General features: G+C 44.5%; 1 protein-coding gene across 1 annotated transcript in view; it reads right to left on the reverse strand.

Moving 5' to 3' along the window:
* Positions 1 to 13,371, reverse strand: part of RNF34 (ring finger protein 34) — a 58,359-nt gene extending 44,988 nt beyond the window's left edge. The window contains exon 1 of the mRNA XM_075834418.1: positions 13,151 to 13,371. Coding sequence (XP_075690533.1) covers positions 13,151 to 13,156 — 6 coding nt within the window. The 5' untranslated portion in view covers positions 13,157 to 13,371. The remainder of the gene's footprint in view (positions 1 to 13,150) is intronic.
* Between the last annotated feature and the right edge of the window lie 473 nt (positions 13,372 to 13,844).

Below are 13,844 nucleotides of genomic sequence, written 5' to 3' on the forward strand. Positions count from 1 at the left end.
TTATCCCGCGCGGTGAACGCCGTAAAACAAAATCATAATAAACCGTACTACAATCACAATTGTTTGGTCACTTCACCTCCCAAAAAATGGAATAAAAAGAGATCAAAAAGTTGCACGTACCTCAAAATGGTGCTGATCGAAACTACAGTTCGTTACACAAAAAAACAAGTCCTCGCACGGCTTTCTTGATGGAAAAATAAAAAAGTTCTGGCTCTTAGAATATGGTAACACAAAAAGTAAAATTATTTTTTACAACAAGTATTTTTATTGTGCAAACGCCATAAGACATAAAAAAAGCTATAAACATCTGGTATCGCCGTAATTGTATCGCCACGCAGAATAAAGTGAATATGTCATTTATAGCGCACGGTGAACGCTGTAAAAAAAAAATTGAATAAAATAACAATAGTAGAATTGCTGTTTTTAAGTCACCACGCCACTTAATAGAATAAAAAACTGATAAAAAAGCCGCATGCACCCCAAGAAAACTACAATGAATTCCTCAAGGTGTCTAGTTTCCAAAATGGGGTCACTTTTGGGGGGTTTACACTGTTTTGGCACCACAAGACCTCTTCAAACTGGACATGGTGCCGAATAAAAAAAAGAGGCCTCAAAATCCACTAGGTGCTCCTTTGCTTCGGAGGCCGGTGCTTCAGTCCATTACCACACTAGGGCCACATGTGGGATATTTCTTAAAACTGCAGAATCTGGGCAATAAGTATTGATTTGCGTTTCTCGGGTAAAACCTTTTGTGTTATAGAAAAAAATTGTATAAAAAGGATTTTCTGACAAAAATAAATATGTAAATTTCACCTCTACTTTGCTCTAAATTCCCGTGAAACACCTAAAGGGTTAATAAACTTTCTATATGCTGTTGTGAACACTTTGAGGGGTCTAGTTTCTAAAATGGGGTGTTTCATAGGGGTTTCTAATTTATAGGCCCCTCAAAGCAACTTCAGAACTGAACTGCAACCTAAAAAAATTTATAAATTCGTCAATACTTCACTTCTTACATTATACTGATAATGAGCCGTGCCCACCCCGAGATGACCCCAGTTGTGACCGTTTGTATAAATGGAGACCCCTATTAGACAGTTTCAGTTCCAGGTTATCCCAAGCATACACCCCCGGGAAGTGTATTTCTATTGATGAGTCCCTGGTACATTTTAAAGGGAGGCTTCAATTCCGCCAGTACCTGCCGAGTAAGAGGGCAAGGTATGGCGTGAAGATGTATAAGCTGTGCGAGAGTGCATCAGGGTATACCTACAAATTTAGGATATATGAAGGAAAGGACACCAGTATTCAGCCCCCAGAATGCCCACCCTTACTGGGAGGTTAATGCAAAAATTGTGTGCGATTTGGTGCACCCACTGCTGGACCAGGGTTACCACCCCTACCTGGATAATTTTTATACCAGCGTCCCACTCTTCAAGTGCCTCGCTTCCAGAAGTCCTGCGGCATGCGGCACGGCTAGAAGAAATCTGAGAGGCCTCCCTAAGACTCTGCTTGGGCAAACAAGAAAGGGTGAGAGCAGGGCACATTCTAGCAGCAACACATTGTGTGTCACGTACAAGACAAGAGAGATGTCACACCAGTACCCATGTACCTGTACGAGGTACCAGTACAGAGATCCCCTAAACCAGACTGCATCCTGGACTACAATAGGTACATGGGAGGGGTGGACTTGTCAGATCAAGTCCTGAAGCCCTACAGCGCCATGCAGTGTGGTATAAGAAGCGGTCGGTGCACATCATACAGATGGCATTGTACAATGTGTACGTGCTATGTCGATGTGCAGGCCAGACGGGAACTTTCCTGGAATTTCAAAAGGTGGTTATCAAGAAACTAATTTTTAGGGACCAAGAAGGGGGGGCACCAGTACTTCTGGAAGCGACGCCACACGCATCGTACCAGGGCAACACTTTCCAGGAGAAGTTCCCCAAACTGGCAAGAAAGGAAAAAGTCAAAAGGGGTACAAAGTCTGCTATAAGAGGGGAATAAGGAAAGACACAATATATCAATGTGACATGTGTCCTGAAAAACTAAGGCGGTTTTAAAATGTATCATACATCCCTTGATTTTTAATCTACCCCAGTTTTACTTACCTTGATGCACTCTGCACAGCTTATCCCCCCTCGTCTTTCCCTTCTCTTCTGAGCCCTGCTGCGTGCCCAGGCAGCTGATAACAGCCACATGTAGGGTATTGCCATACCCGTGAGAACCCACATTACAGTTTATGGGGTGTATGTCTCCAGTCAAAATGCTCACTATACCTCTAGATGAATGCCTTAAGGGGTGTACTTTTTAAAACGGGGTCACTTCTTGGGGGTTTGAACTGTACTGGTACCTCAGGGGCTTCTGCATACATGACCGCACCAGAAAATCTCCAGTAGGCCAAATGGTGGTCCTTTCCTTCGGAGCCCTCCCATGGGCCCAAACGTCAGTTTATCACCACAAATGGGGTATTGCCGCACTCAGGACAAATTGGGCAACAGAATGGGGTATTTTATTCATTGTAAAAATAAGAAATTTTCAGCCAAAACTACATATTTTTGGAAAAAATTAATTTTGTTTTAATTCCCAGCCCAATTCAAGTAAGTTCTGTGAAGAAACTATGGGGTCTAAATGGTCACATTACCCATAAATGAATTCCTTGAGGGGTGTAGTTTCCAAAATGGGGTCACTTCTGGTGGGTTTCCATTGCTTTGATACCTCTGGGGCTCTGCAAATGCGACATGGCACCCGAAAACCAATCCAGCAAAATCTGGACTCCAAAGAACAAATAGCGCTCCTTTCCTTCTGAGCCTTCCCATGGGCCCAAACGTCAGTTTATCACCACAAATGGGGTATTGCTGCACTCAGGAGAAATTGGGCAACAAAATGGGGTATTTTGTTCCCTGTGAAAATAAGAAATTTCGATCACAAATAACATCTTATTGGGAAAAATTGTTTTTATTTCACAGCCCAATTCAAATAGATGCTGTGACAAAACTGTGCAGTCAAAATGATAACAACAACCATAAATGAATTCCTTGAGGGGTGCAGTTTCCAAAATGGGGTTACTATTGGGGGATTCCTACTGTTTTGGCACCTCAACACCTCTTCAAACCTGGCATGCTGCCTAAAATATATAATAAAAAAAGAGGCCTCAAAATGCACTAGGTGCTTCTTTGCTTCTAGGGCTTGTGTTTTAGTCCACGAGCGCACTAGAGCCACATGTGGGACATTTCTAAAAACTGCAGAATCTGGACAATACATATTTAGTAGTTTTTCTCTGGTTTTTCTGTGTTACAAAATTTTTTTTTTAATAAAATTGAAATTCAGCAAGAAAAATTTAATTTGCAAATTCCACCTCCACGTTGCTTTAATTCCTGTGAAGTGCCTGAAGGGTTAAAAAACTTTCTAAATGCTGTTTTGAATACTTTGAGGGGTTTAGTTTTTAAAATGGGGTGTTTTATCAGGGTTTCTAATACATAGGCCCTCAAAGCCACTTCAGAACTGAACAGTTACCTTAAAAAAAAGGCTTTTGAAATTTTCTTAAAAATATGAGAAATTGCTGTTTATGTTCTAAGCCTTGTAACGTCCAAGAAAAATAAAAGAATGTTCAAAAAACAATGCTAATCTAAAGTAGACATATGGGAAATGGGAACTAGTAACTATTTTGGGTGGTATAACCGTCGGTTTTACAAGCAGATGCATTTAAAATCTGAAAAATGCTATTTTTTCAAAATTGTCTCTAAATTTTTCACCAATAAACACTGAATATATCGACCAAATTTTACCACGAACATGAAGCCCAATGTGTCATGAGAAAACAATCTCAGAATCGCTTGGATAGGTTTAAGCATTCCGACGTTATTACCACATAAAGTGAAATATGTCAGATTTGAAAAATGGGCTCTGAGCCTTAAGGTCCAAACTAGGCGTCCTTAAGGAGTTAACTTTTTGACCATATTCTAATTCATTGAGAAGGACCTCTAAATTGACATGCAGCGGATTTAAAATCCACACCGCAGGTTAATTCGTGAACATTTTCGCTGGAGACTTTTTTTCTGCAGCGTGTGCATGAGATTTCTTCAAACCTCATTCACTTTACGGCTACTGTAAATGCTGCAGAATTTCCACACAGAATTCCGTTGCGGAAATGCCACAGCATTAAGGCCCCATGCACACGGCCGTGCTCGTAATCACGGCCTGCGATTGCGGGCACGGCCGGCCGCATATTCGGGCGGTACTCCCATACAAAGTATGGGAGCATGGCCCATAAAATGCAAAAGAACAGACATGTTCCTCACTTTTCAGAACATTTCTATGGCACAGACACCCATCCGTAGCGACACGGAAAGGTGACCGCGGCCAATAGAACTGAACGGATCCGTAATTGTGGACCGTAGATTTTTACGGCCGTGTGCATGGGGCCTTACTCTACTTGGGAACCCATCCTTAATGATTCAGCATACCAAGATATTGTGGACAATTCTAGGATTCTCACCTCAACCCCATCAAACACTGATTGAATGAACTAGAACAGAGATTGCGAGTCAGACCCTCTCCTCCAATATCAGCGTCAGACCTCACAAATGCTCTTCCGGATGAATGGGCAAAAATTAGCATAGACACTCCAAAATCTTATAGAAAGCCTTCCCAGAAGAGTGGAAGATGTTTTATCTACAAAGAGGGGACCAAAGCCATATTAATGCCTATGGATTTAGAATGGGTGGTCATGAAAGCTCATGTATGTGTCCCAATACTTTTGTCCATATAGTGCATCTTCAGTAGAAGTGGTTGGAATAAAAAAATTAAAAGAAAACCGTTTTTGGTCTGGCCACAAATCTTTCCCACTCTTCTGGTGCACCCTAGTGGTCATATTAAAATATGATAAAATCTATGCGTCATTATATACTACCTAGGAATATGATGTATTAGCTGCTGCAATATCAGGATGTTGTTTTTTAGGCGTGCTTGGATAAAAAGAAAAAAAAAGAAAAAGAAGTAGAGGAATAGCTTGTTTTAGAACACAAAGATTTTCCAACATATTGAAAACTCTTTATGCGATGAGCCCACAGCAATCCTCTTAGGCCCTGTTCACAGAGGTTTTTTTGCAGGCAGGAAAAAAAAATCTGCCTCAGAATTTCTTCAGGAATTTTGAGGCAGATTTTGCCCTGCCTGTGCTTTTTTGCCACGGTTTTCGCCAGTGGCCATTGATGATAATGCAAGGACCGCAGCAAAAAACCTCACAAAGCGCAGGTTTTTGTCTGCCTCCCATTGATTTCAATGGGAGGACAGAGGTGGAAACCACATGCCGCTTTTTTTCCCCCGTGAGCGGCTGAAAGCCGCCAGGGAAAGAGAACACCTCTGCCTTCCACTGAAATCAATGGGGGGCGATTTTCGGACGTTTTTTGGCACGAATTTCGACGCAGCTTCCTCGTCAAAATCAGCACCAAAAAAAACTGTGTTAACAGGGCCTTAGGTAGGTATTTACCATTCATGCACGAATAGCATCTACAGAACCAGCCATTATTTCTTAGTCATCAATCGAATCGCTCCTCAAGCAGGTAGTGTGGACCAAGCCCTGAAGGGTGTCATTCCTGGCTCTTAGCCAGCTCCAAATGTCAAGATTTATCCAAGCCTGCCATATATAACAGCGCATATGGTGATTGTGATTGCAAGGTTTATAGTAGGGAAACAGAGTGATTCCCCTCCCTTTGTCACAGCTGTATACCAGAGGGTCATCACCAGGATGTATATACGTCAGATTGCATGAATGGCCTCCCAGTCTATGACGTGTTTGTGTGTATATGCAGGGCCGGCGTCAGCACCCGGCGAACCAGGGCAAGTGCCGGTGGGCCCAATAACCTTCGGGGGGCCCACTCAGCTGCTGGGTGCTGATGCGGCATGTCTCCTCCAGGAGTGGAATCCCCAGCCAGAGTGTTGCTGATGGGATTCTGCTTCTGGCGGGAGACCCGTTCGCTATGGCAGAGCAGGGAGGTAGCTCCCTACTCTGCCATTTACTCTGCTACAGACTCCCAGGCAGAGTGCTGGAAGCGGCTCTGTTCCGGGACTCCGCCTCTGGGCTAGCCCCTGACACCACTGTCCATATATGGACAGTGATGTCAGGAGCTTCCCCAGAATTTCGGAGCAGAGCCTATACTAGTGCTCTGCTCTGAGACTCCGGCTCTGGGGTTGCCCCTGACATCACTGTCCATTTATGGATAGTGATGCCAGGAGCAGAGCAGAAGTACCAGGCGGAGTGCTAGTAGCGCTCTGCCTGGGACTATGGCTGTGGGGTTGCCCTCGACATCACATCATATATGGACAGTGACGTCATCCTCCTGAAACTGAATCCCCGGGCAGAGCGTCAACAATGCTCTGGCTGGGGATTCCACTGCTAGAGGTAGCCCCAAAGGCGCTACCCACAGGGAATGGGGGGGGGGCCTTTGTGGCACTACCTGGGAGGAGGGGCAGGCTGTGTGGCGCTAAATTTATAGGGATACAAACTGGGTGCCTAACTTCTATATGGGGGCACAAAGTGACGTTTTCTGCCATTTTCCTGGCCGTCGTGATTTCCCCCGCAAAGGGGCACACTAATTCTGTGTCGCCCAAGGGCCCACATAAACCTGGAGCTGGCCCTGTGTATATACATTATGTATATTATATTTATTCACGTGGTGGGAAGGGGTTAAAGTGCATGTTAAAGCATATCTAGATTGCCTAAATAAAAAAGTTTTATAAAATCAATAGTGTATGCAAAGATAGCAAACTTTTATAAAATACCCGCTCTGTCCCCTATACCTGGTACTGCTCTGTAAGTTGCTGTCCAGAAAGTAAGAGGGTAATTTATCAACCTTTCTACACCAGTCTTCTGACATAGAAGTCGCAAAAAGGCCCAGATGTCGCAATCTGCGGTGCAAATTGCAATTTTTGGCCTTTTTGCCCATCCTTGCCACTCTTGTGGAGAGGGGGCATGGCATTGGGAAAAGGGTGTGGCCACCACAGCCTGACAAAATTATAATTTATGCTAGAAAACCAGTAACTTATAAAACAGTAAATTATAGCGGAAGTCTAGATTTCACTCTATGGGGCATAGCAAGGTAGAGGCCCATACTAGGCCCCTAACTTGCAACCCCCCGAACCTTCCACTGATTAATTTAAAAATGTAATGACGCTGGGCAGAGTCAGGACGTTGTCTGGAACGCAGCACTGATGACATTGAAGTGCTGCATGGCATACACGGTCCTGAGGCTGCTTGGCGTCAGGTCCTTGTATAAGAGGCGCTGGAGTTATGATGTGGTGCACGGCCCAGCAAAAAGATGCGACAAGTTTATTAAGAGGTTTTTGACTTAATAAATGTGTCGGAGTTTGCTCTAACTTTTCAGTCTTAAGATTGGCGTATGAAACGCCATTCCCCCCTAAGTTTCCAGTCTCACTGAGGGATCACAATACACAGAGCAGAGCTCCAGTGATTGTGTGAGGGTAGGAGAGGGGTAGAGAGGACCGCTGCCTGCACACACACAGGGTTCTTCTGGAGGAGAGAGAACAGATCATCTTCTAGTAAGTATAAGGGTATGTTCACACGCGGCAGATTGTTGCAGAAATTTCTCCAACTAAAAATCAGTCCCATAAATCTGAAAGAGTTTTATTCTGCAGAATTGCTTATTCGTACAAATTAACATCACATTTGGCTTTCTATAAAAAAAACGGCATTCCAAGTCACCAAAGTAGATCTTGACTGACAAATCTGTGGATGTAACCACTTACGGAGCGAAGAAGGAACTTTCCCCTAATTATGAGAGGACATTATAAAGGACTGTTCACGTGTGCATTCAGAGCATCCATCGCAGATTCCTTCATATTTAATGCTACTGTGTTATTTCCATCTCTGTGGCTCTGGCAGAACCATGGAAGTCTATGGCAGAACAAACACATAACCAACTGAGGCGTGCAGGCTTATATACAAGCAATATGTCCCAACATCTAACATCCTCCTCTCATATCATACAGTACCATGACCTTTATTCACGTCAATCCTGATAAAAGGCAACAAGAGCCAGTACGTTTTTTTAGAACATTGATTAATTTGTCATTTAACTACCTATGCTCTATTGTTACTGCATCATGATAATGCCATGGGTTAAGTTTCTGCTGCATTTGAAAAAGTCAGCACTGCTACATATGTCACTGAATCTGAACTCAAATTATCGTGGCAACGAACTGTGGCCTAGCCATGAACCGATGCTCTGATAGCGAGTGCATATAGCCTAGAGAGGGCATATAGCAAACAGCTCCAGACATGATCTAGACCAGGGGTCTCAAACACGTGGTCCCTGAAGTGGTCATCTGTGGTCCGCAGACAGTGGGAGCGCCGAGAGCAGGCCAAAGGAGGAGCGCCGCACCCCCCCCCCTGTAGATAGTACCATGTCACACACCCCACTCTGTGGACAGCGCTACACCCCCTCTCTATAGATCGCTTCATTGGGGCTCCCTCTAGGAGTGGAATTCCCAGCCGGATTCCGCTGATAGACAAGGCCTCTGACGTAACTGTCCATATATAATGTTATAGACTATAGTAGTTCAAATAACTGATTAACAATAATTTTGTATTTTATCAAATCTGAAAGTAATGAGGCCCGTCAACTTCACATTTTTTCTATGTGCTGTCCATTTACCCGGCCGAGTTTGGGACCCTTGATCTAGACTCTGGCTATATAAGCAGCAGCCTGTAAAACTGTAAACTTACAACAGCAGTAAGGAGAACAGCTAGCAGTACAACAGCTCTCTGGTAAGAAGCTGCGTGCCTCTGTGCACTGCTGTACAGGCTTGGCCGGGCACCTAATGTATGGAGATATTCTCCCCTACAAGTATTGTTCTGTGCATACAGAGTCCGATGGAGTCGGATTTGTACAAATTTGAATTCAACAGAAAAAAAACAAAAAACCACGCTGTTTACTGTTGTATGAAATCGGGGGTATGGTAAGGCCCCATTCACTTGTATGGGCACCGATTATGGCGTCTACAACTCAGAGGTTGAAAGAAGCCATAATATGTCCAAGTGCATGAGCACTAAAGTCCACAAGGATGGGGAAGGGGCAATCCCTGGTTGCTCACTCCACTCTCCAATAACAAACAGGTCCTTCTCAATGAATTAGAATATCAAAAAGTTAAATTTATTTCAGTAATTCAAATCAAAAAGTGAAATAGATCACTCTGTATAGAATGAATCTATACAATATATGAGTTTCACTTTTTGAATTGAATTACTGAAATAAATTAACTTTTTGATGATATTCTAATTCATTGAGAAGGGCCTGTATACATGGCACAAATGTAGAGTTCCACCAACTAGCATTTTGTAAAAGCAGGTATTCTGCTTAAAAATGTGAAAATCTGTTGCCATCACACAGGTCAGAACATAAGGTCAGTGGGGCCCATTAGTGACCGTGGCTATTTGCTCAAACATCCCTAGTGCCCATTGGAGATTTCAGTCAATTTTATTTCAATTCATTATTTTTGTACATACGTACAAACCCCAACTGATGTTATAATTACATTTTTTCGGTGGATTTCTCCTTTAAACCGCAGTAGTTATCTGTTAACATGACAACACGGAGTTGACTGAACAAACCTCCCCATCAAACATGTGAAAGTAATAATTAAATGGGTTCCCCCTTGACAACCCCTTTACATATGATCTATAAGGCCTCCTGCACACAGATGTAGCGGTGTCCACAGTCCATGATTACGGCACGGACAGGCCGCGGAGTGTCATCCGCAGGCCATCTGCAATCACGGTCCGTGCACACGCAAGATGCGCATCCATTTCATTGAGTCCGGACCGCAGTTGCGGACCGTATAATGACATGTCCTATTTTTTTGCACTCCGGGCAATGCACGGACCGTGGAAACTATGGTCGTGTGCACTGGCCCATAGGTTAGCATGTGTTTTATACTATTCTTTAGTCTAGACTTTATTCCACAATTTCGGATACTATACGGCTGCAAAACTATGGTCATGTGTACGACGGTGCACACGTTGCCTTAAATTTTTTGCATTTTACTGGGATTATTGCAAAATAGCGGCAAAATTGCATCGTTTTGACACGATTTTCCAAAAATCTCAGCATAAAACTAATAATGACCATAAGGTGTGAACATAGCCTAAGGCCCCCTGCACACGGCCGTGCCCGTAATCACGATCTGCGATTACAGGCATGGCCGGCTGCGGACAAGGGAGCATGGTCCATAAAAAGCAAAAGATAGGACATGTCCCATCTCTTGCGGAGGACTTATACGGCCCGGACACCTTCCCGCATATGTACGGGAAGGTGTCCGTGGTTAACAGAAGTGAATGGGTCCATAATTGCGGACCGTAATTACAGACAAATTCTACGGTCGTGTGCATGGGGCCTCAGGGAATATGGACGTCATATAGGGTGGGTTTCCCTAACAGTGTTCTGTAATGATCTAACTCCGGTTCAGTAGGCCATAATATGGATGCTGTAATGTGCCCGTATTACAGCTGTCAGGAAGCGAGCGGCCTTACCCAGGGAGGAGAGCGGCTGCAAAGACCCTACAGTCCACAGATTACAATGGGCATTGTGTAATATTTTATTTTCCCATCAACAATACTGAACAGATAGTCGCTGGGGACAAGCAGGGTGGACTGACTTCTGAAGTGTCCCAACACCATCACTTCATTAATATGACAGAATCTACATGCTGTCCATGGTGCTGAGAATATACATGGTGTTCTTCACTTCTGCCACCCCTGACTCACAATTGAAATAAACCATAGGGTCAGCACTGAATGCATCCTATAGAAATGTCCATATCTGCACAGGACACGTAGTAGTAATGCGGAAATGCTGCTATAGTTCCCATACAAATACCTGTATATTATAAACCCAATGGTTTACTTTGGCTGTGACTCCCCAGGAGTGATCGAAGTATGTAAAAAAAAAAAAAGGGAAACCACCTACAACATCCCATACAGAGGAGGGAGGGGAAGAGGAAACGCACATTATGTCCACTGTTATGAACACAGGTATATAGAAATATCCCCCATATACCCAATAGCTGAAGGGGTTTTCTGAGAGTCTAATTTTGTTTTTTAGAAGGGCAGTGGAGGGAATAAAATAATAAACTAGCCGGTGCTCACCCTTTCAAACACCCCCCGATCCAGCGCTGCACCTCCGTTCACTGCCGCTCCAGTCACAGAAGCTCTGACTGCAGTCACGGCAATTGGCACGAGACCGATGAACGGAATGTGACCGCAGCCAGAGCTTCCAGAACCGGAGTGGCCACTTACAGAGGTATCAGCGCTGGAGCGCGGGGCATTTGAAAGGGTGAGAACCTGTTTATTATTTTATACCCTCCCCCGCTGCAAAAATTTAAAACTCTGGGATAACCCCTTTAAGTACAACACTACAAAAAAAAAAAAATAATGTAAATTTTCCAAAAGTTGTTTATACAACAATGAATTCTGGAGCATTGACTAATTCGACAAGCATCAATCCAGCTAAAATACATGACTATTGCAGTGATACCAATGGCATTGTGCCCAGTACTGCATTATACTCAAAGGGGTAACAATATATTAAATACAAGCAATAATGAGCCCAAAAATAATTACATCTGTCTCTCTTAGGACTCAAGCACATGGCGGAGCCTGTACAGCGGCATACTACCATATTAGAGAGATATTCTCTCCTAGGGGCAACAATTCTAGTGGAGAGCTCCTCTTTAACATGGCATCGAGTGGGGTATGACATGTTATTTTCCATATGAATCCTGTATTATTCAAACAGAAAAAACTCCATATGCCACCGCATAAAAGCAGAGGTATTGTAGGGCCCGTAGGCTTCTATGGGTGTCGAATTATGGCCTATCACGAAACTAAATGTGTTGAGTTTGAAGGTAAATTTATAGGACACATTCATGAACATGAGGTTCTTAGTAAACATTTTTGATCAATCTGTATAAGGGCCTGCACATTGGCAATGGCTTTCCGTTCCGGGGTTCCGTCGGGTGAACCCCGCAACGGAAAGTCAAACTGAAACCACAGCTTCCGTTTCAGTCACCATTGATATCAATGCTGACGGAAACATTGCTAATGGATTCCATTACTCACCATTCCGGCAGGTTTCCGTTTTAATGACGGAATCAATAGCGGAGTCGACTGCGCTATTGATTCTGTCTGAAAAACGTAAACCTGCCGGAATGGGGACGAACGGCAACCATTAGCAATGTTTCCGTCACCATTGATATCAATAGTGACTGAAACAGAAGCTGTGGTCCCAGTTTGACTTTCCGTTGGGGGGGGGAGTTCATCCGATGGAGACCTCCGACGGAACGGAACGCGAACGGTGACATGAACAGGCCCTAAGCCCACTTGCCACAGTGACCTCTTTTAGAGGAGTCGCTACTCTATAAGGTGCAGTATCGCATGGCGACCGACACAAGACAGCACCCGCAGGGAGTAACCCAGCTGCCCAACAGAACCTCTGCTGCCGGGTGAAGCCGGTGTAATTTACGCTGTGGTGCGCTAAACTTACACGTTGTGTTTCTCAGTGGACGATACAACATATACAAGCTTTGATTATTGTACACTTGGTAAACTTGAAGTACGTATGACAGTTTCTGGCATAATTGAATTAAAAAAAATATGGCGCAACATTTTCTTACACAAGCGCCTGGGTTTCAAAAAGTGGGTGGAGCATCAGGGTCTCCAGGCGACATATACATGTTTTCAGCAATGGAAAAGTGGTAAAAAATTGGCGTCAGACTCAGCGTTTTACCCCTGCACCATAATCCTCAACAAGGTATACGTCATATTGAGAAACGTGGAGCGTGCTAAACCTAAAGCACTGGTATTAGGTAATATTCACTGACAAATTACCACAGATTAACTAAAGGCCATATTATGACACTAGATTACATAGTGGGGTAACAAATATATATATATACACACACATACTTGTGTTTGTATTATTGTTTTAGGATTGAATAGAAGTAGATAGAGTCCCCGTCTTATAAGCAGATATACAAGGCTTAGTACAGCATACATTATCCCGGACTGACACACAGCACAGCCTGTCACCACAACACAACCACCGGAGCCCCATCACGGAGACGTCCTCTAGCTGCATGTTACCTTCATGACACCGTCCACTCTGCGCTCCCCACCGACCCGGTCTCTGACACACAACCATCAGTCGCCGCCGTTACATGTAAATTCCACCGTTAGGTGACATCAGGGCCATGTGACCGGAGCTGCTCGTGACGTCATCGGGACACGTGACCACGCCCTGAGAGAAGAGGGTGTCACGAATAGACGTGCTCCGGTATAGGGGTAGCTCTGCTTGTCTGCTGACACGTCCTAGGCCAGTACATTTCCCACGTGCTCCAGTATAGGGCGTAGCTCTGCTCGTCTGCTGACACGTCCTGGGCCAGTACATTTCCCACGTGCTCCGGTATAGGGCTGAGCTCTGCTTGTCTGCTGACACGTCCTGGGCCCGTACATTTCCCACGTGCTCCAGTATAGGGCGTAGCTCTGCTTGTCTGCTGACACGTCCTGGGTCGGTACATTTCCCACGTGCTCCGGTATAGGGCGTAGCTCTGCTCGTCTGCTGACACGTCCTAGGCCAGTACATTTCCCAAGTGCTCCAGTATAGGGCGTAGCTCTGCTCGTCTGCTGACACGTCCTGGGCCAGTACATTTCCCACGTGCTCCGGTATAAGGCGTAGCTCTGCTTGTCTGCTGACGCGTCCTGGGCCAGTACATTTCCCACGTGCTCCGGTATAGGGCTGAGCTCTGCTTGTCTGCTGACACGTCCTGGGCCAGTACAT

Source organism: Rhinoderma darwinii, chromosome 1 (assembly GCF_050947455.1).
Source record: "Rhinoderma darwinii isolate aRhiDar2 chromosome 1, aRhiDar2.hap1, whole genome shotgun sequence".
Taxonomy (NCBI): Eukaryota; Metazoa; Chordata; class Amphibia; order Anura; family Rhinodermatidae; genus Rhinoderma; species Rhinoderma darwinii.